Source organism: Chiloscyllium plagiosum, unplaced genomic scaffold, assembly GCF_037043375.1.
Source record: "Chiloscyllium plagiosum isolate Xiang-an unplaced genomic scaffold, Cpla_swu_hap1 HiC_scaffold_24, whole genome shotgun sequence".
NCBI classification, from domain to species: Eukaryota; Metazoa; Chordata; class Chondrichthyes; order Orectolobiformes; family Hemiscylliidae; genus Chiloscyllium; species Chiloscyllium plagiosum.
This window is the reverse complement of record NW_028270162.1, coordinates 20,885,303-20,910,319: the sequence shown is the minus strand read 5'-3', so window position 1 is coordinate 20,910,319 and position 25,017 is coordinate 20,885,303. Positions and strand designations below refer to the sequence as shown.

At 39.1% G+C, this 25,017-nt stretch overlaps 1 protein-coding gene across 2 annotated transcripts in view; it reads left to right on the top strand.

The window, feature by feature from the left end:
- Positions 1–25,017, top strand: part of pole (polymerase (DNA directed), epsilon) — a 160,005-nt gene that overhangs the window by 55,823 nt on the left and 79,165 nt on the right. For both annotated transcript variants that reach the window (XR_006315365.2, XM_043715574.2), the window contains exons 21-30: positions 297–445; positions 5,337–5,429; positions 7,824–7,968; positions 8,390–8,547; positions 13,345–13,540; positions 14,903–15,117; positions 15,947–16,049; positions 17,038–17,118; positions 18,325–18,447; positions 18,761–18,979. Coding sequence is in view for 1 of the 2 variants with exons in the window: in XM_043715574.2 (XP_043571509.2) it covers positions 297–445; positions 5,337–5,429; positions 7,824–7,968; positions 8,390–8,547; positions 13,345–13,540; positions 14,903–15,117; positions 15,947–16,049; positions 17,038–17,118; positions 18,325–18,447; positions 18,761–18,979 (1,482 nt within the window). In the remaining variant the exon portion in view is untranslated. The remainder of the gene's footprint in view (positions 1–296; positions 446–5,336; positions 5,430–7,823; positions 7,969–8,389; positions 8,548–13,344; positions 13,541–14,902; positions 15,118–15,946; positions 16,050–17,037; positions 17,119–18,324; positions 18,448–18,760; positions 18,980–25,017) is intronic.

Here is a 25,017-nt window from a genome sequence, read left to right as displayed (position 1 = left end):
ACTTCTAACTACAACTAAGTTCTGATTTTCTTTGATTCATCTTAACTACGTTTTTAACTTTGTCCATTAGTCTTAATGCATATATGAGTTTGCTGCCATTGTCTTTAAATTTAAAAGTTTTGAGCAAGGGCTTGATAGATAAGCCAATACAGTACTGAGAATGTGTTCTACGTTGGAAGTATCATCCTTCTTACTTGATGCTCGTCTATTTTCTGCATTGGCTCAGGTCACTGCATTTGAAATTAATTGTATGTGAAACATTTCGCTAAGGCTTGTACTCGACTTTTATTTTCTAGGTTTGGAAGAAAAAATTGTCTGCTGCCATTGAATCTGGAGATGCTACAGAAATCAAGCGTTGTAAGAACATGGAAATTTTGTATGAGTCTCTGCAGCTGGCTCACAAGTGTATTCTAAACTCCTTCTATGGCTATGTCATGCGTAAAGGGTTCGTAACCAAATAAATATTGATGAAAAATGTTTATAGATAAAGCTTGTTTTATCAGTAATAATTAGGGCACCAGAATATCAATTTATTGTTCCTTGACAAGTGTGAAAATAGATAAGTCCCCTGGGCTGGATGGGATTTATCCTAGTATTCTCTGGAAAGCTGGGAAGGAGATTGCAGAGCCTTTGGCTTTGATCTTTATGTCGTCATTGTCTATAGAAATAGTACCAGAAGACTGGACGATAGCAAATGTTGTCCCCTTGTTCAAGAAGGGGAGTAGAGACACCCGGGTAATTATAGACCAGTGAACCTTATTTCACTGGTTGTGGGTAAAGTGTTGGAAAGGATTATAAGAGATAGGCTTTATAATCATCTAGAAAGGATTAATTTGATTAGGGATAGTCAGCACTGTTTTCTGAAGGATCGGTTGTGCCTCACAAATCTTAAGTTTTTTGAGAAGGTGATCAAACGGGTGGATGAGGGTAAAGCTGTTGATGTAGTGTATATGCATTTCAGTAAAGTGTTTAATATGTTTCCCCATGGTAGACTATTGCAGAAAATATGGAGGCATGGGATTGAGGGTGACTTAGTGGTTTGGATCAGAAATTTGCTCGCTGAAAGAAGACAGGGTGGTGATTGATGGGAAATGTTCATCTTAAAGTTCAGTTACTAGTGATGTACCACAAGGATCTCTTTTGGATCCACTGCTGTTTGTCAGGTGGATGAGGGCACAGAAGAATGGGTTAGTAAATTTGCAGATGACACTTAGGTCGGTGGAGTTGTGGGCATTGTGGAAGGATGTTGAAGGCTACAGAGGGACATAGATAAGCTGTAGAGCTGGGCAGAGAGGTGGCAAATGGAATTTAATACAGAAAATCATGAGGTGATTCACTTTGGAATGAGGAACAGGAGTGCAGAGTACTGGGCGAATGGTGAGATACTTGATAGTGTAGATGAGCAGAGAGATCTCAGTGTCCATGTGCATAGATCCCTGAAAGTTGCCACCCACATTGACAGGGTTTTAAGAAAGCTTACAGTGTATTAGCTTTAATTGGTGGAGGAATTGTGTTTCTGAGCCATGAGGTCATGTTACAGTTGTACAAAACTCTGGTATGGCCATACTTGGAAGTATTACATTCAGTTCTGGTCTCCACATTATAGAAAGGATGTGGAAGCATTGGAAAGGGTGCTGAAAAGATTTACTTAGATGTTGCCTGGTCTGGAGGGAAGGTCTTATGACGAAAGGCTGAGGAATTTGAGGCTGTTTTCGCTAGTGAGACAAAGGTTGAGAAGTGACTTAATAGAGACGTACATGATGATCAGAGAATTAGATAGGGTGGACAGTGACAGCCATCTTCCTCGAATGGTGATGGCTAGCAAGAGGGGACATAGCTTTAAATTGAGGGGTGATAAATATAGGATTGATGTGAGAGGTAGGTTCTTTACTCAGTAGTAAGGGCATGGAAAGCTCTGCCTGCAACAGTAGTAGACTTGCAAACTTTAAGGGCATTTAAATGGTCATTGGATAAACATATGGATGAAATGGAATAGTTAGATGGGCTTCAGATTGGTTTCACAGGTTGGCGCAACATCGAGGGCCAAAGGGCCTGTACTGCACTGTAATGTTCTATGACATTGGATTTGCGTCTGCTACTTGATTGCTTATTTTAGTGTAGATTTGATGTTAGAAAGTTAGTGGAGCCTTCAGTTTTTATCTATGGTATAGAAGGAAAGGAGAGTAATGCCCATTTAAAATGATAAAATCCCAGTCAAACATTGATTTGGCATATTGTATCATGGATTAAAATATAGACCCATGCACAAAAATTTAACTGCAAAGCCAATTAATTCTGGGTTTAAAATGTTTTGTTGGTTCAGGTCTAGATTTATATTTAAATTTATAAATTTGATTTGGAGATGCCGGTGTTGGACTGGGGTGTACAAAGTTAAAAATCACACAACACCAGGTTATCGTCCAACAGGTTTGATTGGAAGCACTAACCTTCGGAGCACTGCTCCTTCATAAGGTGGTTGCGGAATACACAAAAGTTTACAGTATAATATAACCGAAATTATACATTGAAAAATACCTTCATTGTTTGGTTAAGTCTCTCATCTGTTAGAATGACCATGTTAGTTTCACTTCTTTCATATATATATAAATCATAAAACATTTTTTAAAAGTTACATTCTCAGATTAACTTTAACAATTGGTGTCAGCCCAGATAATATTTTGAAGGTATTAGCCCCCTGTGTGCTGTTGTCTGTGCCATAATATTTCGACTGATTCTAATTTAAAAAATGAGTTAACAGAGTCTTACATGGATTCATGCAGTTTTTGAGCAAAGTGCCATATAACTCTGCAAGTACAAATTTATATGTGTATGTGGGTTTGTGTGTGTGCATGTGTCTGGGGTGGGAGGGGGGTTGTGAGTAACTCTGCAAGTACAAATTCACCCCACAAACTTATATGTGTATGTGGGTTTGTGTATGTGTGTGCATGTGGGTTTGTGTGTGTGTGTGAATCCATGTAAGACTCTGTTAACTCATTTTTTAGATTGGAATCAGTCTAAACATTATGGCACAGACAACAGCACACAGGAGGCTAACACCTTCAACATATTATCTGGGCTGACACCAATTGTTAAAGTTAACCTGAGAATGTAACTTTTAAAAAAAGTTTTGTGATTTATATATATGAAAGAAGTGAAACTAACATGGTCATTCTAACAGATGAGAAACTCAACAAACAATCAAGGTATATTTCAATGTAAAGTTTTGGTCACATCGCATTGAAAACTTTTGCTATAAATTCTGTGTCTTACAATTGTGTATTCCGCAACCACCTGATGAAGGAGCAGCGCTCCGAAAGCTCGTGCTTCCAATTAAACCTTTTGGACTACAACCTGGTGTTGTGTGATTTTTAACTTTTTAAATTTATAAAGGTTGTGAAGGCATTGAGAGGATATAGGAAAGGTGTAAGGAAATGGTTCCTGGCATCACACCTTAGCTAGAGGATAGATTTTGGAAGTTGAGGCTATTTTGACTGATGAAATGCTTAAGAGCACATTTAACAGATATTCAAATTCAAGAACAATCTGGACATTGTGCATAAACAGAAACATCTCTTCACCAGAAAGATTGAGAATCCGACTTTAAGGAGTAAGTGAGAAGTGCAGATGCTGGAGAGTCAGAGACGATAAAGGTGGCGTTGGAAAAGCACAGCAGGTTAGGCAGCATCCAAAAAGCAGGAGAGTCAATGTTTCGTGCATAAACCATTCCTGATGAAGCCTCTTTCTATTCAATGATCCTGTGAAATTATGCCATTACTCACTGCTAAAATGTTACTATAAGGAAGAAGCTTTTGTTCTCCCCTCAATATCTTAAATGTGTAACGATAATGCTACTGCTGAAAATGAAATCTATTCTCAGGGCTTAAAAGGAATTATTTTCTATCAGTAAATCTAATTGCTGTTCTTTTTCCTTTTGGCAACTCAACAAAATAATTAAATCTGTCTTTCCATTATCTTGAGTCTTGATACATATCTATTACAGCAAGACTTTTGAAAGATGTTTCATCCCAGATCTTAAAGTTGGATGTGATTAACTAACTGACTGAAATGGAAGATTTATCTGTTAAATTACTAAATGTACAATTAACCAAATATGAATTACTGATGCTGCTTTTGATTTGGTCAATTAGTTCCAATGAATGATAGCATCAAGCTGGATTATTGTAGATATTGGCAATAAACACAAATCAAAAGACTTCAAGTATTTTAAATTAGTTGAAATTGGCATCTTGAATATATGTCACGAGCTGAATATAAATATATCAGTCAGAATAACATTAAAATATTCTAAAGCTACATAACATTAAATAATGTTGAATGCAGTGCTGTGTGTTGCTTAGAGTTGAGAATGTGGTGCTGGAAAAGCCCAGCAGCTCAGGCAACATCCGAGGAGCGGGAGAGTCAATGTTTCAGGCAAAAGCCCTTCATCAGGTTCCTATAGTTTTCCAGCACCACACTCTTAACCCTAATCTCCAGCATGTGCAGTCCTCACTTTCAACCTGTTGCTTAAAGTTGCCCAGTAAGTTTTAAATTCTTGAAAAATCTTTTCTTCGAGTCCTACTTTGTGAAGTGCCTAATGCTGAAGTCTACTTGAATTTTTAGGTCAGGCTTCCTTAATCTCTTCAGTGCCTGGATTCTCTTGAAATCCACGTAAATTACAGGAAATGCAATTAATTGGTACCACCTACCTACTGTCACTGCTCAATTTCAACCAGGTTTATCAACCAGCTTTTCTGCAGGACGTGCAAACCTTGAATCATTCCTGGTCTCCTGTACGTAAATGCCTTGTTTTAATCCAGTCTCATTTTCCAGAGTTGTTTCTGTCACTAATCGCAGTGATATAAAAATTTGTTGTTGCTTTTTAAAATTTTGACTTGATGTGATTAGTTGAACCGGGAAATGATGAATGAAAATATTTTTGGTGAATTATCCTCTCTTAAAAACTGAGGTAGAATATATACTCCACAGAAATGTATATTCTGACACCTTGATATTAGAAGGGTGACCAACAAAATATCTGCTGATTTGCTTGTTCTTTTGTTATATAGACTTGTACATTGCTCTAGCCCACAGTTTACATTTGCTTGTTTTGTCACGTTTATACGTAATTGACTCTGCTCCCACCTATGATAAATGTAGTAATGTATTTTATAGCCACTAGGGTCAGACTGCACCAGTTTAAAATGGTCTTTGTAGCTTCAGTAGAAGCTTTAAAACTGCTCTAATTAACCTGAGGAGGATACTTCACTGGTTCTGAAATTCTACTTGCTCCTGAATATAATCCAGGGAACTTTTTTTTTGTACTGCGCTCTTCACAGGGCTCGTTGGTATTCCATGGAAATGGCTGGGATTGTCTGTCACACTGGAGCCAATATCATCACACAGGCCAGAGAACTGATTGAACAGATTGGGTAAGGGAGTTGTAAAAAGTGAATTTCATGGTTGTTAATTAACGTTTAAATCCTTCTCTTCTACTTAGAACCATCCTGATGCTGAAATTGGTGAGATGCAGGTAGGAGGGCTGATCAGTTCAGTTGGTTAAACAGTTAGTATATAAATCTAGTTAACCCCAAGACTCAGGGTTTGATTTCCAATCTGGCTGAGGGAGGCTTGAGTCCTATCTCTTCACCTTCTCCATACTTAAAAAAAACATGGCATTTTGTAGTAGTTTGGTAAGGAATCATCAAGGACCTGCCTTTGGACAGATGATTGAAGACAAAGTGCAAATAGCCAAGTCAGGACACTATGTCATCATAACTGAAACCTGCACACAAAAGGCTGGACTGAGTACTAGATATTTCTGGGGTGAGGTTTTGTTTTGGATGGTAGGGTTTCCTGCTTTGTCAACCTAGAAGTCAACAAGGAACACATTCCCATTGATACCAGTTGCCCTGCAATCACTTAATGTTTGGCTAGAGGCATCAACTCTGTTGCTCAATTGAGGGGATGCCCTGTTGCAGAGAGTGCTAGTCTCTCTGATTGGCTGGTCCGTCTGTGCCCCAGTAGCAGTGGTATCCAGGACTGTGACCAGAGTCTGCTACCAGATAAGTCAATGTGGACCTGCAATAGAGTGGGATGTTGTGGTCCAGGAAAATAGAGAGAAGAGTCAGAGGTTTTGATGGAAAGACTTGTTGGGTGGATGGGGATGGGAATCTGTTGTGGAAAGAAGGCTGTTGTTGAAGGTATACCCAAGGCGCAGGAAGGGACATTTGTTGGTCTCCTGTCCTAAATGCCTTCCACCACATCCACAGTTAAAGCCTGACAGGAAGTAGCCTTTCAGTAGTCACTTTTTGCCCATAGCAGGCCACAACTAGGACAAGTGCAAGAGGGCTCACTTAAGCCTCACCATGCCCTTTGAAGTAGTAGACAGGCTAGGGTAAGCATGAGCACAATGAGAATGTCGCTCAGGAAATTTTATGTGACTCAGCCTGCAAACCTGTCTGCAGGGAACTATAAAATTCTGCTCAGGTTAGATAGGGTAGACAGTGAAAGTCTTTTTCCTAGGATGATGACGTCAGCTTGTACGAGGGGACATAGCTACAAATTGAGGGATGATAGATTTAAGACAGATGTCAGAGGCAGGTTCTTTACTCAGAGAGTGGTAAGGACGTGGAATGCCCTACCTGCCGATGTAGTCAACTCAGCCACATTAGGGAGATTTAAACAATCCTTGGATAAGCACATGGATGATGATGGGATAGTGTAGGGAGTGTAGTTCACAGGTTGGTGCAACATTGAGGGTCGAAGGGTCTGTTCTGCGCTGTACTGTTCTATGTTCTAAGTACAAGGAGTTTGGAAAAAGAGGAAGCAAAGCAAAGGGGCAAGGTGAATGGGGAATATTTTGGAATCGAAAGGGAAATTTTGTGCAAGGAGATTGAAGACATGGTTGAAATACTAAATTAATACTTCAGTGACTTTTCGACTTCAGGTATAGCTAGGTTTTATAATGTCTTCTGGAGTCATAGTCATTAATTATGTGGAAAGAGGCCATTTGATAAAGTTCAAGCTGGCTCCCAGACGTCATAAAATTCTCATTTCTCTCCTTAAAAGTATACTAGGACACTGTTCCTTATGCCACAATAACAGGACTATGGAAAAAGGCTGGAGAGCAAGTTCAGCTGAGTGTCTCATGCAGAGAGTTGGCAGTCACATTTCTAGTCTGTGACTCCTACTATGCTGTAATCATACAATGATATTATCTGAGCTTTCCAGTTTAATTATTTCTAGAACAAAAGACAATAGATTATGGCTGACATCAAGATTCTTCAGGAATTGATAGAATTTGTAATTTTAAAGTTAATTGCAGTTTCTTGAAATTAAGATTCTACTGGTAGAAATACTTAGGAAATTAAAGATAAATATGAAATGCCATCATGTCATGTGCTCTGGTTGAAGGAAAGTCCTTGGCTCGTTGTTTGCTGACTTGACCTTGAGCTGGTTTCTTGAATATTTTTGTCATTGGTGGTTTACTATTGGCCCCTCCCCCACTTGTGGACAGAGCATGGAGCCAGCTCCCAAATCCCACTCTGAACTACCATGATTCTGAGTGACCTTGCACTCAAATGGGGTAAGAGGGGAATTAATGAAAGTGAATTGGAATCGGAGTACACTAACATTTGGGCTTGCCTGAGGGAGGAAGTTTTCCTGACCTCAGTCTGTTATTAAATGTGATAAGGTGTGGCTGTTTTTGTAACACAAGGAAAAGAGTGTCTGATTTTTATCCTATGTTGAAGTGTAGTATTTATGACATCAGCTCATTTTCAATATGAAGAAAGAGCATTCAACTGATTTCTTTTTGTTAACAGACGACCCTTAGAGCTGGATACTGATGGTATTTGGTGTGTCATTCCTAATTCTTTCCCAGAGAACTTTGTCATCAAGTCAAACAATCCTAAAAAACCCAAGGTTACAATCTCTTACCCTGGTGCAATGCTTAATATCCTAGTGAAGGTAAGGATTTACCCACTTTGGGAGCAATCTTAAATGTAATGTGATTGGAATATATGTGTTCGGCTAGAATTTTGGAGGAAGAGAATTTTGGATTGTAATGTAATTTTATACCATTCATGCTTGTTTGTATGTGAGTGGTTAGGGTTTCATTTGACGACACATAAAGAGCTACATTCGTGTAGTAAAGAGCTGTATGCTTATCATGTTTAATTTGATAACGAAATGTAAAATTCAGCAATGATGTTTTTGAGTACTATCCTTTAAGTGGCATTCTCCAGAATAGCAAATAGAGTGTTCACAATTTTACAGTTACCTGTTTTTTCTGGCTATACACATATCTGTCTGTTCAGTGTATTGAATTTGTAACATTGCTGAATGGAAGAATTAGCTTGCAGCTAAATTTTGCTTTTTGCTGCTTTAGGAACGATTCACGAATGAGCAGTACCAGGAGTTGGTGGACCCTGCATCATTGACTTATGTCACCCGCTTAGAAAACAGCATATTCTTTGAGGTTGATGGTCCTTATCTGGCTATGATTCTGCCAGCTTCCAAAGAGGAAGGAAAGAAGCTCAAAAAAAGGTAACAGAAGTAGAATTCCAATTTTCCAAGGTTGCTATGTTTTGCAAAACTAGATAATCTCCTTAACTGACCTCATTGGTTCTGAGTTCTATGGCTTGAGCATGGTGTTTCACAGCTAAGGTGACACTGCAGTTCTCCAAGTCTCATCCTACTCCCTGTGGGAAAGAATTTTTATTTCACAAGTCATTGACATTGATTAGAAGTGGATTTCTGTTGCTGACTGAACAGCAAGTCTTCCAGGCCAGTAAAGTAGTCAATAAATGACTCATCATCTTTTGGGATTTGATGTTTAGGACTTCTGTGGCTGATATCCAAAATTAGAAAGCAAAGTGGGAAGACAAAGCAGTCACATCATTAGGCTTGCTTTGATCTGAATCTGGAAAATGTAAAGATTCGTAAATTTCGTAGCCTTGGCCAAAGAAAGCAGGATTAAGAATTGTTGAAATAATGGCACATGAGAAGTTGGTGCCTGTTTTTTTTTTGCTTCTCCATCAACTCTTCAGTGACCTTCCAGTTAAACCATCACCAGTCATTTCTGTCTGAGAGAGCACCCCTACAGTTTTGTAAGACTGGTGACTTTACCGTTACTTTTGCTACCAACTGCACTGCAAGAGTTCTTCCAAAACACCGTATTGAGTTATAATGCAGAGTGTAGTTTATTGTAGTATTCTTGTGCTAAGATGAGAATGTGTCCTTTTTGAGTCTTAACTGCTGAGAGAAGCTGTAAAAAGGAAGCTATAGGTCTGAACAGGTCTGCATTTTCAATGCAATTGACAGTCAGATTGTCTATTTTTGATTTCTGTCACAACTCATCCAATCTTCTGAATGTAAAGTTGTTTTGACTCAAATAGATTATGTATTCAAGCAATATAGTACACAAATTGCTAATGACAAGAAAAAGATAGCAATTATTGAAATATGCAATTAAAACACAAACAAGGGATAGAATGGTGCAATTAAATATTTTCCTTGAAAAGGCACTTAATTAGCTTCCTGCCAATTACATGACCACTTAACACACTAGTTGTTGGCCATTCCTCAGCAGGTCACCTGCTGGAAGCATTAGTGTTAGTGGGGTTGATTCTTAACATAGAACATTACAGCGCATTTCAGACCCTTTAGCCCTTGATGTTGTGCCGCCCTGTGAAACTAATCTGAAGCCCACCTAACCTACACCATTCCATTCTCGTCCATATGCCTGTCCAATGACCATTTAAATACTCTTAAAGTTGGCAAGTCTACTACTGTTGCAGGCAGTGCATTCCGTACCCTAACTACCTCTGACACCTGCACTATATCTATCATGCCTCAATTTGAAGTTATGCCCCCTTGTGCTCGCCATCACTACCGTAGGATAAAGGCTCTCACTGTCCACCGAACCTAACCCTCTGATTATCTTATGTCTCAATTAGGTCACCTCTTAACCTCTTTCTCTCGAACAAAAACAGCCTCAAGTCCCTCAATCTTTCCTCATAAGACCTTCCCTCCATACCAAGCAACATCCTAGTAAATCTCCTCTGAACCCTTTCTAAAACTTCCACATCCTTCCTATAATGCAGTGGCCAGAACTACATGCAGTACTGCAAGTGCAGCCGCGCCAGGCTTTTGTACAGCTGCAGCACGATCCCTCTACTAATAAAAGCTAACACACCGAATTCCCTCTTAACAGTCCTATCAACTTGTGAGTGTATTAGATGGTGGCTAAGGTAACTTGGCAGATTGCCTGCCAATCGGCTATGGATTTGGGGAGATGCATCTCCCTCTTGGATGTTTTGACCCTGGCAACCTGGCCACTCAGATTGTCAGCTTCTGGATCCTAAAGTTTAGCCAGTAGAGACCTACTCTGGAGGAATCTAACCTGATAAGCAAGGTTCTTATGAAGCTAAGGTGAGGGCACCCCAAAACATCAATCTATGCCCCCAAGGTTGTTCCTCAACCCAAACGTAGCAGGTTGCATGGTTACAAGTTGAGAAGCTAGCCACATTTTTTGCCTGCCAGAGCATGCCGAGTTTAAAGCTCTTAAATGTACATTGATTGATCTCTTAAAGTTTTTTTTATTACTGGCAAGTCAAGCAACCCATGGACATTCTCACCAAACATTTAAATGCAGAGGTGGCAAGATGAAGAAATAATGGAGAGAGTTTTTCCTGAAAAGAAACTTGGCTCCTTGCCATCTCCAGAGAGGAGAAAATTCCACCTCAAGACTTTATCATCGCAAAAATTGTATTCAGAACTAATGAATGTCCGCTGCTGCTGATATCAGGAAACATGTGCATATTATCTAATCAACCTGTTCAGAAATATTATGCACCTCTGCAGCAGGTTGGACTTGAACCTGTGCTTACTCCACCACTTCCTCTGACAGCTCATTCCATATACATACCACTCTATGTGAAAAAGTTGCTCCTTAGGTCCCTTTTAAATCTTTCTCCTTTAAAATTATGCCCTCTAGTGGGAAATAGCTGCAGCTTATTCAGCCCCTCCGTGTAGCTCAAACACTCCAACACTGGCAACATCCTTGTAAATCTTTTCTAAACTCTCTCAAGTTTCACAGCATTCCTCCCATAGGGAGACCAGAATTAAACGCAGTATTCCAAAAGTGGTCTAACCAATGTCCTGTACAGCCACAGCATGACCTCCCAACTCCTATACTCAATGCACTGACTAATAAGCATACCAAAAGCTGCCTTTACTATCTTATCTACCTGTGGCTCCACTTTCAAGAAACTGTGAACCTGCACTCCAAGGGCTCTTTGTTCAGCAACACTCCCCGGGACCTTACCATTAAGTGTCTAAGTCCAGACCTGCTTTGCCCTACCAAAATGCAGCACCTCCACATTTTTCTAAATTAATCTCAATATGCCTCTCCTTGGCCCACTGGCCCATAAAATCAAGTTTCTGTCTGAGGTAAGCTTCTTCTCTGTCCATTGCACCTCCAATTTTGATGTCATCTGCAAACTTACTAACTATACCTCCCATGTTCGCATCTAAATCATTGACATAAATGGCAAAAAGCAGTGGACCCACCACAGATCCTTGTGACACATCTCTGGGTCACAGGCCTCCAGTCTGAAAGTCAACCCTCTACCACCACCCTCTGTCTCCTACCTTCGAGCCTGTTCTGTATCCAAATGGCTAGTACTCCCTGTAATCCGTGTGATCAAACCTTGCTGATCAGTCTACCATGCGCTTAGAAATAAAATCATGCAATTGATGTAACACTTTTCAGTTTCATCTGGAAGAAAGATTATGCATTGGTTGTACATCTGAATTCCTTTATTGTAAACAAGAAGTCCATTTTGCTTTAAGAGAATCCTCAACAGAAAAGAAGTCTGTCAATTGAAGATTTCTACAGCTTTCTGGGTGGTGCATTGGAGAAGGGCTATGGAAAATTGAAAGTTCAGCCCAGGACCAGACTACTAAAAGAAACCAAAATCATAAAATAAAAATGATAGTGAGGATAGTCAGGTATACAAGAATTTTAGGTTTACCCATATCAAATAGTTAATTTTTGTCATCCTTTAAACTCAGGTACTGAAAAATCTTTTTTTTAAATCAAGTGATTTGTTTGGTTGTGTTTCAGATTAAGTAAATATTTGAGCTGTTAATTGCAAGTGGTTCATGTTTCTTTGAATTTCTTAACAATATGTATTCAACTAGTCAGTCCAGACGTGGTTCAGAGCAGCTTTGACCTGAATGGCACTCTGTATTGTGTATAATACCTAACATTTAATATCTATTGGGCTGCAATTTGCTGTGTGCTTGATTGGCTCGCTGTTTTTCTGTTCTCCCGCTCTTCATCTCAGATTTATTTTGCCTTTGAAATTGCTGATAGTGCACGGCAATAACTGTAAAGTGAGAGTCCTTAATCAAAGGAACATCTGGAATTAAATGATTTAGACTGAGCTAATTTAATGTCAGGGGTTAGTTTATCTTAGATGGCTAGATGGGGCTGATTGGCAGTGCAGAGTGGTGCCAGCAATGTGAGTTCAATGCCCACACCGTCTGAAGTCCATAAGGAATTCTCCTTCTCAACCTCTACTCTCGCCTGAGATGTGGTGACCCTCAGGTTGATTCAGAAAGAGATCAATCTAAAGACTAGATTGGATAATGGAGGAAAGAAAAAAGTAAAGTAAGATGTTTTTAAATCCAGTCCAGAGAGGTTGCTTGGCATCTGTTAACAATTGACACCTCATTACACTGTTAATTACTGAACTTTGTGGCAAATTTAGTGGACAAAGAATGGGCAAATACAGTTAATTCCATGAAACTTGAGGGACTGAGAGGTGAGTTATTTTGGAGGAAGCGAAGGGCAGGACAAGTTGTGCAGTATCTTGTGGAAAATTGCTGTTCATGTGCTGTCTGCCATTAATTTCTGGCTGATTTGCACATTAATAGCTCCCTGCATTTTTCAAAACCCATTAAACCCTTAGTGTTGATGGTTCGTTCATCCTCTGATGATCGATGCACATCCTCCCAAAGACCCAGAAAAGATTGGCAAATCTTTGAATCTCAGCAGTGGAAGTCTGAATACATAAGCAGTTTTCACCTCCACTTAATCTTTGCTACTAGAATATGTTTCACAGGTACTGGTCGCCCTCTTATATCTTATATGTTTGTTATATACACCTAAACAATGAGTTTGATGGTCAGTTTGGGTATGTGGACTGTAGACTTAATCCATTTCTTGAGGGAGATACATTCAGTCAGCAAACAGTTCGAAGTCTACTTCATGTGCTCAGTAACCACTACCATCAATGTGTTTTTGAGAAATACTGTTCACTTTGTTTTTGGCAGATATGCAGTATTTAATGAGGATGGCTCTCTGGCTGAACTAAAAGGCTTTGAAGTGAAGCGACGTGGGGAATTGCAGCTCATTAAAATTTTTCAGTCTTCTGTCTTTGAGGCCTTTCTGAAAGGTACCACGCTGGAGGAAGTGTATGCATCTGTTGCTAAGGTAGCAGATTACTGGTTGGACGTATTATACAGCAAGGTATGAGTAACAAAATGAACTGATAGTGAAGCTATGCAGTCACATCTAATTTCTCTAGTGTCCCCCATTTGAACTACAGTCTGTGTTTTGAGCTGAGGATTGCTTTTGCTATTCAAGTTCATTTCCTGTTGTTACTTGCCATCAAACAGTAGAACAACTACCATAAACCAAAATCACTAATTTGAAGTGATGGAATTCAATAGGATGGATTGGAAAAGTTCGCATCTCTATTTTTAAGTTCTCATACAGAGAACTGTTAACTCTGTACAGAGTAGTACATTTAGTATATGTTAAGCACTTGAACCATGATTGCAGGTAAATAGAATTAAAAGAGGTTTGGTGAAAGTTTCTGTTAAATTAATTGAAGGCTGTTTAATGCCTTCAAAGAGTTCACTCAGTTCTTCTCCATGCAATTCGTTATTAATGCTTTATAAATTATTTTTGGTTAACTAAACTGTTCAGAGTTGAAATAATATTCCCAAAAAGTTAGCTATGATTACAACCTTTTTTCCAGACTTAAAGCTGAAAAAATGCTGGTTTGCAGCCCTTTGGTAAAAGACTGAATTTCTTCTTAAGCCTCAACTAGTTTGATCTGTTTGAACTGTAAACGTAAGCAATCTCATAACAAAAAACAGAAACAGAACTAGGACATTCCTTCCTTTCAACTGATTCCACCGAATAGTTCGGTCATGGCTAATCAACTGCTTCAGTTTTGGGCTTCCTACAAAATACCAATTAACCCTTGTTAGATTTTTGATTCTCTAACAGAGTATAATCTGAACGAACATCCTTTGCTGTTCAGATTGATTAGACAAGGCCTGTGTCATCCCAGGAATTGGGCTAGTGAAAATTACGAGGCAATGTAAACTGTCCTAAGCAAGCTTATCCCTCCTTTGATAAACAGATCAACAGTACACTGTGATCCTGGTGTGCTCTCACCACGACTTCATTACGTTTTCACTCCAACCTTAGTAATAAAGGGGAGCATACCATTTGCTGTCTTGGTTCCTTGCTGTCCTTGCAGGACAACATTGTGTATAATGACACCAGGTCCCTCTCAAAGCCAAAAATTTCCCAATCTTTCCTTCCTACCAACGTTGATAATTTTGCAGTTCTCCACTAAAATTCCATTTTTGCCACTTGCTTAATCCTTCTCTGTACCTTTTGCAATTGTTATTGCTTCCTCTTCACAGATTGTCTTTCCACCTGTCATTACATAATCAATTATTTTTCTCTGTCCTCTCAACTCAGTCGTTAATTTAGAGAGTAATTTCTTTGAGTCCAAGCTCTGATCTTTGGCATTGCCCATTAATTGCAACCTGTTAACCTGAAAATAAGCAGACTTCTCTCCTTGATTTATAGGCAGCTAATATGCCTGACTCCGAGCTATTTGAATTGATCTCTGAGAATAGATCAATGTCACGTAAATTAGAGGATTATGGAGAACAGAAGTCTACCTCAATAAGTACTGCCAAAAGGCTTGCTGAATTTCTTGGGGATCAAATGGTGAAGGATGCAGGGCTGAGTTGCCGTTTTGTCATCTCCAAGAAACCCGAGGGTGCCCCAGTCACTGAAAGGTAAGAGAAAGAAAATCCTGGCCAACATATAATGTCCCTTCCTAAATTAGATAATCTTAAATTTTGTACCCTTGGCACCCTGCAGTAATTATTTGTATCTGGAATAAACCACAAGACCATATAAGTAAAAAAAAAAAATTGACTCAAATTGGAGAAAATACCTACAGTAATAAATAGAAAGAAAGTTTGGAGTTTCATAATATCATTAAAATAAGTCATATGTCAGTTGTGGTAGGAATGTGATTTGTCACAATTTATCCATGATTTTGAGTTTTGCCAGAGAAAACTAAACACCGAAGCTCAAATTAGTGTACCCATGAATGCAAGTTTCAGCTTGACTTAGCTAGTAAAGGTAAGGTGGCCATTGAGTTGCTCTCCCATTAGAGGAACACAACTGGTGTTTGCTTAACTTGCATATCACCAGGCTTTGGAGAAGGGTAGAAGTTTAGAAGGTGAGGCCTTCATGGTAACCTCAGCCACTGCATGAATTGAAGCCATGCAATTGGCGTCACTGACTGTCTAAGTTGAAAGTGATGGATTTTTAAGTAAACTGTAGATTTTAACATTATCTAGACTGAAACTGACACAGAAGTGCTTCCTTTTCAGAGATATCATCTTTCAGATAGCATATTAAATGCAGGCATGTCCAGACGCAGTATATCATAACAATTTAAAGACTATGTCTTGGCTAGCATTTTTCCACAATTAACATCACTCAAAATAAAATTAATACATCCTGTGGAATTAATGGGCAGTAATTCATTGGCTGTAAGACAGTTTATAAATATATGCAAGGCACAATACAAATTCAAATTTTATTCTCTTTCAGAGCAATTCCACTGGCCATTTTCCAGGCGGAACCAAGTGTTAAAAAGTACTATCTGAAGAAGTGGTTGAAGAATCCCTCATTACAGGACCTGGATATTCGATTAGTAAGTTGTTTTTTACTGAAGACAACTTTCTTCCATATCACACCCATTTTAATAATTACTTGGTGCTTGAAATTTTGAGCTTTTACTCCAAGTGTTCCCTAACTGCCATATGATTATTTGACCAGGTTACATTTAAGCACGCTGATCTCAGTATTTAAAGTTTAGGCATATCCAGATTTACACATGATGGATAACCAGCTAGGGAGTGTGATTAATTGTTAACAAGGAAACAGAAATTGAAAAAGGAGTAGATTAAAGATAGTTTAATCTATCAAAGTGTGAGAATTCACTGTGATTAGAATACAGTCGAAATGAGAGAGTGTCATTGGGGTTCAAGTGCACATATACCATTGAAAGCAAACTTGCAAACATCAAAAGTAAACAAAAGGGTATACATGTTACTGAGGCTTGGCGTTACATATGGAATATAAAAGCAATGACTGTTTTGCTGCAGTTATGCAGTTTATCTGTTGATTTGTATTTAACTGCTGTGCTCTGGTCTGAATATACTAATCTTGATATATGTGCAGCGACAGTGCCAGAATTGACCTGAAATGAAGGGATTTGTCCATTATGAGGAAGAGGTTGACTCTGATGAAGATGAGATGCTTAAAGAAAGATCTCAGTTTAAACTCTTGAAGAATTGGCAAGGGAGTAATTGCTTCTCTCTCTGTAGAATCCAGAACAAATGAAACAGTTTCCTTACAGGGAATGAATATTGCTAAGTACTGTTCCAGAGATTTCTAGATGGCCTTTTCAACGTTTTTGGTTAGCTAATGTATACTTGAAGTAAAGATATTAAAGAGCTGTAGAAATAATGGAAACCTGGAATCGTTTACAATGAAGGTGGCAGACAAAGTGGAAGTATCAACTGTTTCTCCACAAATTCTGGACAAAAGAATAGGATATAAATTAATAGAATTATTCACCCATTCCAATTTGGCTGTGGAGATCACCTCCATTTATAACACACTTCTGTTCCTTCTAGATTCTGGACTGGGATTATTACATTGAGCGACTTGGCAGTGCCATCCAGAAGATTATCACTATCCCAGCAGCCCTTCAGCAGGTTAATACTTAATTCCACTTAATTCTAAAGTTTCATTTACAAATCATTTAATTCTGCATTTCTAATAATTAAAAAAGTGTGTTTAAAGCCAGCAGTGATTAAAACTGATGGCAGAGAGAGGGAGACAAGTTCGTTTGCAGCTATGTATTTGGATAACACTGCTGTAAATGGTGAAGTATGAAACATGTAGATGCCAGACTTAGACTGGTTGTTAATGGAAATGTGTTAAATTGAGGCCAACTAGTTATGTTTTTTTCTGTAAACTAAGGTGAGTCAGCATCCACAGCAGGTTCAGTCTTGTATAGCTGATAGTGAATATTTAATAACCAGAATAAAATATTACAGTAATAATTTTGGATACACTTGATTCACTTTTTCAAACCTGGATTCTATTCTAGTCAAAATTAATAATAGAAATGTGCTGTATTATTTATACAATCTTATTGAGTTGTCTGAGCTGCCTCAACTCAAAAAAAAAGGATGGGCAGTTATCTGAGTGCCAAATTTTCCTTATTTTGATGCATTAATATACTTATTCACTCAGTCCACAAAGTGTCCACTGTGCTAAAATATCTAGAAATAATACAAATCCGGCTGAGGTGTGTTGATGAAATTAAGTGCATTTTGGAAGCAGTTCTGCTGTACCTGACTGCGCAGTGGTCAATGCTTGCACATAGTGGACAAAATATATTGTTCCATTCCCCAACATTATTATTTTGATCAGAAAAACAGCAATGAAGTATTTTGCAGATTGCTGCCCATGTTGTTTTACTGCCCAAGCAAAATACTTATTTCTGTTAGGAAAAAGGTTTTTTTTTCATTACTGGATCTTTCAATGGCACCTCATTCAGTTGTGGGTGCAATGGTACTAGGTAAAATTAAATGAAATGTAGTTACATTATAATGGTGTCCATTTTCCTTTGTGGCAATTAATAACCCAGTTGATACTACTTTTAGCATCATATATTAAATTACTAGTTAAGAGTATTCTGCTGACCATTGTGGATTAGTCTGTTTAATTATAACATCCAGTGAAAGCTGCTAAATTTGCTATGTTTAATTGCTGGATTTGCAAATGCTAGTACATGTCTAGTGGCCGAGCTGTACAACCCACCATACAACTTTGCGTAACTACAGAAAGCATCTTGGAATATCTGATCTTGTCTTTGTCCCATGTTTAGTTAAATGGGAATCATTCTCTTCCAGGTAAAGAATCCAGTCCCACGAGTCCGACACCCTGACTGGCTTCACAAGAAACTTTTGGAAAAGAATGATGTTTACAAACAAAAAAAAATTAGTGAACTATTCACTAACACTGGAGTCAGGCAGGTATGTATTCTCCAAAGTGAAGTGAATTTAGTTGGTGTTTGGTAAATAGCTTCCCCAGTTACTACCCTCTGTGTTTCAGTAGTGGCAGTTCAGTTATGTATTTTTGGCACTTTGCTTATTTACGATTCCTTGTTTTTCTTTTCATCGATAAACTACTTATTTTTCAAGTAGCTTTTATTTTACTAAAACATGGTATTAAATAACTTCAACCTGGATCAGTTTATTTCAGATTCAAAGGATTCTCTTGAGGTTAAGAGCAAGGTGAGCTGGAACCAGTTCAAATTCTGTTCTAAATATCATCCATATGTTTCAGGTGACATGTAACCAGCATCTGGTGAAAGACCAACAATCGCAAATTAGTGATTTAGAAGATTTTGGTGTTCCCAAGCGCAGAGCACAGCCAGTTATCCCGATCAGTACAAAGCGAAGGCGTGGTATGAATGATGAGAGCCAGGAACAATCTCAAGACCTAGAATTAACCCAATCTTGGAGAGAGATACTGGGTCCTCCACCACCATTGGGAAAGACAAAGGTAACCTGTAACTGGAATGCTGAAATTAAGTGGACTTGCTTTTACTATCGTTTCAATTTTATTAGTCAGAAACACAGAATAGAAATGTTAGTAGGCAGTAAAATAAAGGCTACCAGCTGATATTAAAGGACTGATATTAAAAGAGATGTTCTTGATGTATGGTAGTGTGGCTAGTCCTTTGGGTTGTGGCATGTCCTCGTTCTGTTGTCAACAAGCCAAAGGACTAGCCACACTACCATACATCAAGAACATCTCTGAAATGACAGCCAGACTACTGCGACCACTAGGACTTATAACAACAGACAAACCAACAGCCACTCTCAGACAACAACTCACCAAAACGAAGGACCCGATACCCAGTATGAGCAAAACTAACGTAGTGTACAAAATCCCATGCAAGGACTGCACAAAACACTATATAGGACAAACAGGAAGACAGCTAACGATCCGCATCCATGAACATCAACTAGCCACAAAACGACACGACCAGCTATCCCTAGTAGCCACACACGCAGACGACAAGCAACATGAATTTGACTGGGACAACACTACCATTATAGGGCAAGCGAAACAAAGAACAGCCAGGGAATTCCTAGAAGCTTGGCACTCATCCACAAACTCCATCAACAAACACATAGACCTGGACCCAATATACCGGCCACTACAGCGGTTAGCTGAAACTGACAACCGGAAGCGGCATGGACAGGCCACTATAAATGCCGGAGGAAACACCACAGAAGCGCTTCACAGGAGGCTCCCAAGCACTGAGGATGTCACCTAGACAGGGGACGAAACGTTTGCATAAAAAACTTCCAGTTCGGCGAACAGAACCACGATAACAGGTAGTTTTGAGGAAGCAGGAAGACTTGATCAGGCAAGCATAGTGGGAAAAGAATTGACAGAAGGATACGTGTAGCTAAGTGTGAGGTTATGTACTTTGATAGGCAGACTATTTTCTAAATGGAGAAAAGCTTTGGAAATCTAAAGCACAATAGGGACTTGGGAGTCTTAGATCAGAATTCTCTTAAGATTAACATACAGGTTCATTTGGCAATGAGAAATGCAAATGAAATGTTAGCATTTATTTCAAGAGGGCAAGAATACAAGAGCAAAAATGTACTGCTCGGGCTGTAAAAGGCTCTGGTCAGGTAGCATTTGGATTACTGTGAGCAGTTTCAGGCCCTGTATCTAAGGAAGGTTGTGCTGGGTTTGGAGGGTGTCCTGAGGAGATTTACCAAAAATGATCCTGGGAAGGAACGGTTCCTCATATGAGGAGTGGTTGAGAACTCTGTGTCTGTACTTGATGGAGTTTACAAGGATGAGAGGGAGTCTGAAGCTTACTGTATACTGATAGGCGTGGATGCGAGATGTTTCCACTAGTAGGAGAGACTAGGACCTCAGTGTGCTGAGAGCTAATATTTTTTGGGAGGCAGATTGGACCCTTTCTGCAAAAGGAGCCTTGGTGCTTGCATAGAATGTTTATTTAATTGAAGGAGAGCCAACATATATAGCACAATAGGTTTGTACCTCTTTTGGACTCTATTCAGTAGTCCAAAACAGTTAGTAATATGGGATCAGCTTTGATTTTCATTTCAGTTTAAGTGCAACTTAATGCACTTAAGTATTTGAGCAGCAATCTACAAATAATAGTTTGTATCACCTACTTTTTAAAATTGTTGATTCTGCTCACACATTTGTTTAGAGCTGTCTGATGTTCCTCCTGGCCTATCTGCACAGAAAATGATTCTAACTCATCAGGACATTATACTGTCAAATATATCAGAATTATGAAGAATCATAGGTGCATCATATTCCATCTTTAGTCATAGGCATATTGCGTCTGTTCCTTCTTTTCAATTTCCCTATCTGCTTTTTAGCCTTGATACAGGCTTTTGCTGTGTTTATTTTCTTTTCCACTGATTATATAATCCAAGACCTTGAGGGCAAAAGTTCTAACTGTACTAAAAAAAATCTAAATTTTATTGTACTTTTCACTGATTTGAACATGGGAAATAAATCTAACTAAACTTGCAGCATTGCTGTCTAGTGTTAAACTGCAATTTAGCAAAATTCGGTGGTGGGAATTAGAGAAAAAGTTGTTTTGATTCTATGAGTTCTCAGCAAATTCCCGTAGACAGGAGAACTAAGAGATAGTGCCATTCATTCTTGCTGTTCTTACAGCATTTGTAAGAAAAGAATAGATATCTGTGCATTATCCCTTTTTCGTTTTGGTTCTTCCATTGAATGTGAATGTTGGTTGCAACACCAGCATTTTGTTACCCATCTCTAATTGGCTTTGTTGTAGTGGTAGTGAGCTGACTTCTTGAACCACTGTACTCCATCTGGTGTAGATTCACTTAGTGCTGTTGGCAGAACTTTTGGCATTTTGACCTGCAGACAGTGAAAGTCCAAATGGTGTGTGGCTTGCAGATAATGCTATTATCATACATCTGTTACCCTTGTCCTACTCAGTCATGGTCACTGATTTGGAAGGTGCTTTTGAAAGAGGATTGAGTTTGTGCAGTGCACCTTGTACATGCTGCCACTGTGCATCTGAGATGGGGAGTGTGACTGTTTTCAGTTGGTAGTGGGTGCTGCTAATCCATCAAACTGCTTTGTCCTGAGTAATATCAGGCTGCTTGAATGTTATTGTATATACATTCAGTCAGGCAAGTAGAGAGTATTCCAACAAACCTGACTTGTGGGTTGTAGGTAGTGGACAGACTTTGAGGAGATAGGAGGTGAGTTACTCAAAATTCGCAGCCTCCTTCCCTCTGTTGTAGCGCTACATGGCTGGTTCAATCAATTTCTGATCAATGGTATGCTCCCTGGATGTTTATTGTGCAAAGTCAACAATGGTCATGCCATCAAGTGTTAAATGGAGATTAAATTCTTTCTTGTTTGATATGGTTATCACCTAGCGCTTATGGGGCTTAACTGTTATTTGTCACTTAACAGCCCAAACTTGAATGTTATAGAGTCATAGAATCCTACAGCACAGAGACAGGCCCTTTGGCCCAAATTGATCCATGCTGACCAAAATGCCTGTCAATGCTAACCCCATTTCCCTGCACTTGGCCCATATCCTTCTAATCCTGACCTATCCATGTATTTGTCCAAATGCCTTTTAAATGTTGTTAATGTCCCTGCCTCACTACTTCTGCTGGCAGCTCATTCTATATGTGTATCCCTTTTATTCTTTCCCCTCTAACCTTAAACTGATGCCATCTTGTCCTCGATTCCCCAACCCTGGGAAAAAGACTGAGTGCATTTAACCTATCCATGCCTCTTATGATCTTATATATCTAAAAGGTTGCCTCTGAGTCTCCTACTCTCTAAAGAGAAAAGTCCTAGATTGTCCAACCTCTCCCTATAACACAGACCATTGAGTTCAGGCAACATCCTTATACATTTCTTCTGCACTCTTTCCAATTTAATAATATCCTTCCTGTAGCAAGGTAAACAAAACTGAACACAATACTCCGAACAAGTGGAGCCTCACCCACGTCCTCTATAACTGCAATATAACTTCCCAACTTCTGTACTTGATGCCCTAACTAATGAAGGTCAATGTGCCAAAAGCCACCTTCACTGCCTCTTGTCTCCCTGAGACTCCACTTAGCGAACTGTGAACCTGAACTCCAAGATTCTTCTGTTTCACTACACTCTTTAAGACCCTACCATTCATCATGAAACTTCTACCTTGATTTGACTTTGCAAAATGCAAGACCTCATACTTATCTGTATTAAATTACATTTGCCACTTCTTAGCCCACTTCCCCAGATGATCAAGGTCTTGCTGCAATTTCTGATAACCTTCCTCGCTGTCCACGATACCACCTATTTTAGCGTCATTAGCAAACTTACTAATCATGCCTTGTACATTCTCATCCAAATCATTGATATAGATAACAAGCAGTAATAAACCCAGCACCAACTCCTGAGGCATTCCAATAGTCACAGACCTCCAGTCTGACAAGCATCCTTCCATTATTACCCTCTGCTTCCTACCATCAAGCCAATTTTGTATCCAATTTGCCAGGTCGCCCTAGGTTCCATCCGATCGAACCTTCCAGAGCAGCCTACCATGTGGAACCTTACCAAAGGCCTTACTGAAATCCATATAAGTTATGTTTACCACCCTGCCCTTTTCAACCTTCTTGGTCACTTCATCAAAGAACTCTAACAATTTCATGAGACATGATCTCCCACTCTCAAAGCCATGCTGACTAATTCTAATCAAATCCTGTCTCTCCAAATGCATATATGTCTTATCCCTCAGAACCTTTCTCAAGTAACTTAACCACCATAGATGTTAAGCTTACCGGTCTATAGTTCCCAGGCATTTCTTTGCAGCCCTTGAAAAATGGCACAACATTCGCTACCCTCCAGTCTTTCGGGACCTCACCTGTGGCTAACGGTGATGCACAAATATCAGCCAGTTCCCTCGCAATTTCTTTTCCAGCCTCTTGAGGGTTCTTGGATATATGTTGTCAGGACCACGGAGTTTATCCACCTTTGTACTTTCTAATACATCCAGCATCTTCTCTCCTGAAATATGGACTACCCCCAAGATATCACCACTAACTTCCCCAAGTTCCCAAATCTTCATGTCTTTCCCCATGGTAAACACAGGAGAAATATTCATTGAGAACCTCACCCATCTCCTCCGGTTCTACATGTAAATGTCTGCCATGGTCCTTGAGGGGTTCTATTCTCTCTCGAGTTATTCATTTTCCTTGAGTACCTCTTTGGATTCACCCTAATCCTTGGATTCAGTCAAGGCTATCTCATGTCTCCTTTTCACCCTCTTGATTTCCTTCTTCAGTGAACTCCTGTATTTCCTTTTTACCTTCAGGGATTCCCTTGATCCCAGCTGTCTGTACTTTAGACACACCTCCATTTTTTCTGGTCAAAACCTCAATATCACTTGTCATCCAAGATATTCCCTGTTCCTGCCAACCTTGCCCTTCACCCTTACAGGAACATATAGACCTTGAACTCTAGCTATCTCACTTTTAAAGGTGTAGCATTTGCCAGAGGTCCCTTTGCCTGCAAACAAATTACTCCAATTGACCCCTGCAAGCTCCTGTCTAATTCTATCTACATTTGCCTTGTCCCAGTTTAGAGCTTGAACCTGGACCAGCTTTGTCCATTTCCATAACTAATGTTGATCTGAATGTCTTCTGCGAATGGACATAGGCTACTGCAGTATTTATGAATTTGGAAATTGTACTCAATATTATGCAATAATTAAGTCAGAAAGCAAAGGATTTTGCTGAACAACTGTTTGAAAAAACATTTAAGTCATTTAACATGTAAATTCCCTATATCCTCTCAAATCCACATTTTTACCATAGCCCTCATGTATATGTTTGATCCTTGTCTATCTGTTTCTTGGGTCTGCAGGTTGTCCTTTTATATGGAGTGGAGATGTTGGTGTTGGATGAGGGTGGACAAGGTCAGAAGTCACACAAAACCAAGTTATAGTTCAAGTTTATTTGACTTCACCTGATGAAAGGGCAATGCTCAAAAAGCTTATGATTTCCGATAAACCTATTAAACTCTGATCTGGGGTCATGTGATTTTGACCTTTTTATGTGGAAGCATCATACAAAACGACATTTGGCATTGCACTTCGAGAAATTCTTTGTAAAGTATAGTTATTAACTCCTGTTGAGTGATTTTCACTGCTGTTTCTAATTTGAACACATTTATTTTGAGATTAGTGCAAGGCTATATGCTCTGAATTACGTGGGTAGCCTAGGATTAGGTGGACTGTTTTCTTGTCTATTGTGATGACCTGGATGGATTCTACTACACTGTAAATTCAAATTTATGATTAGATTCCTTAATTTTATACTTTCATTGCCAACTTTTCAACACTCGTAAGGTAGAAAAATGCTGCCATTGCACTGATTTTTCTCTCTTCAAGCTTATTTCAAGTGTTACCACTACAAAATGCTGCGATTTGACATGGAAACAGAAGTTATTACAAATACTCAGCTTAGGCAATATCTGTGGAGTGAAAACTAGTT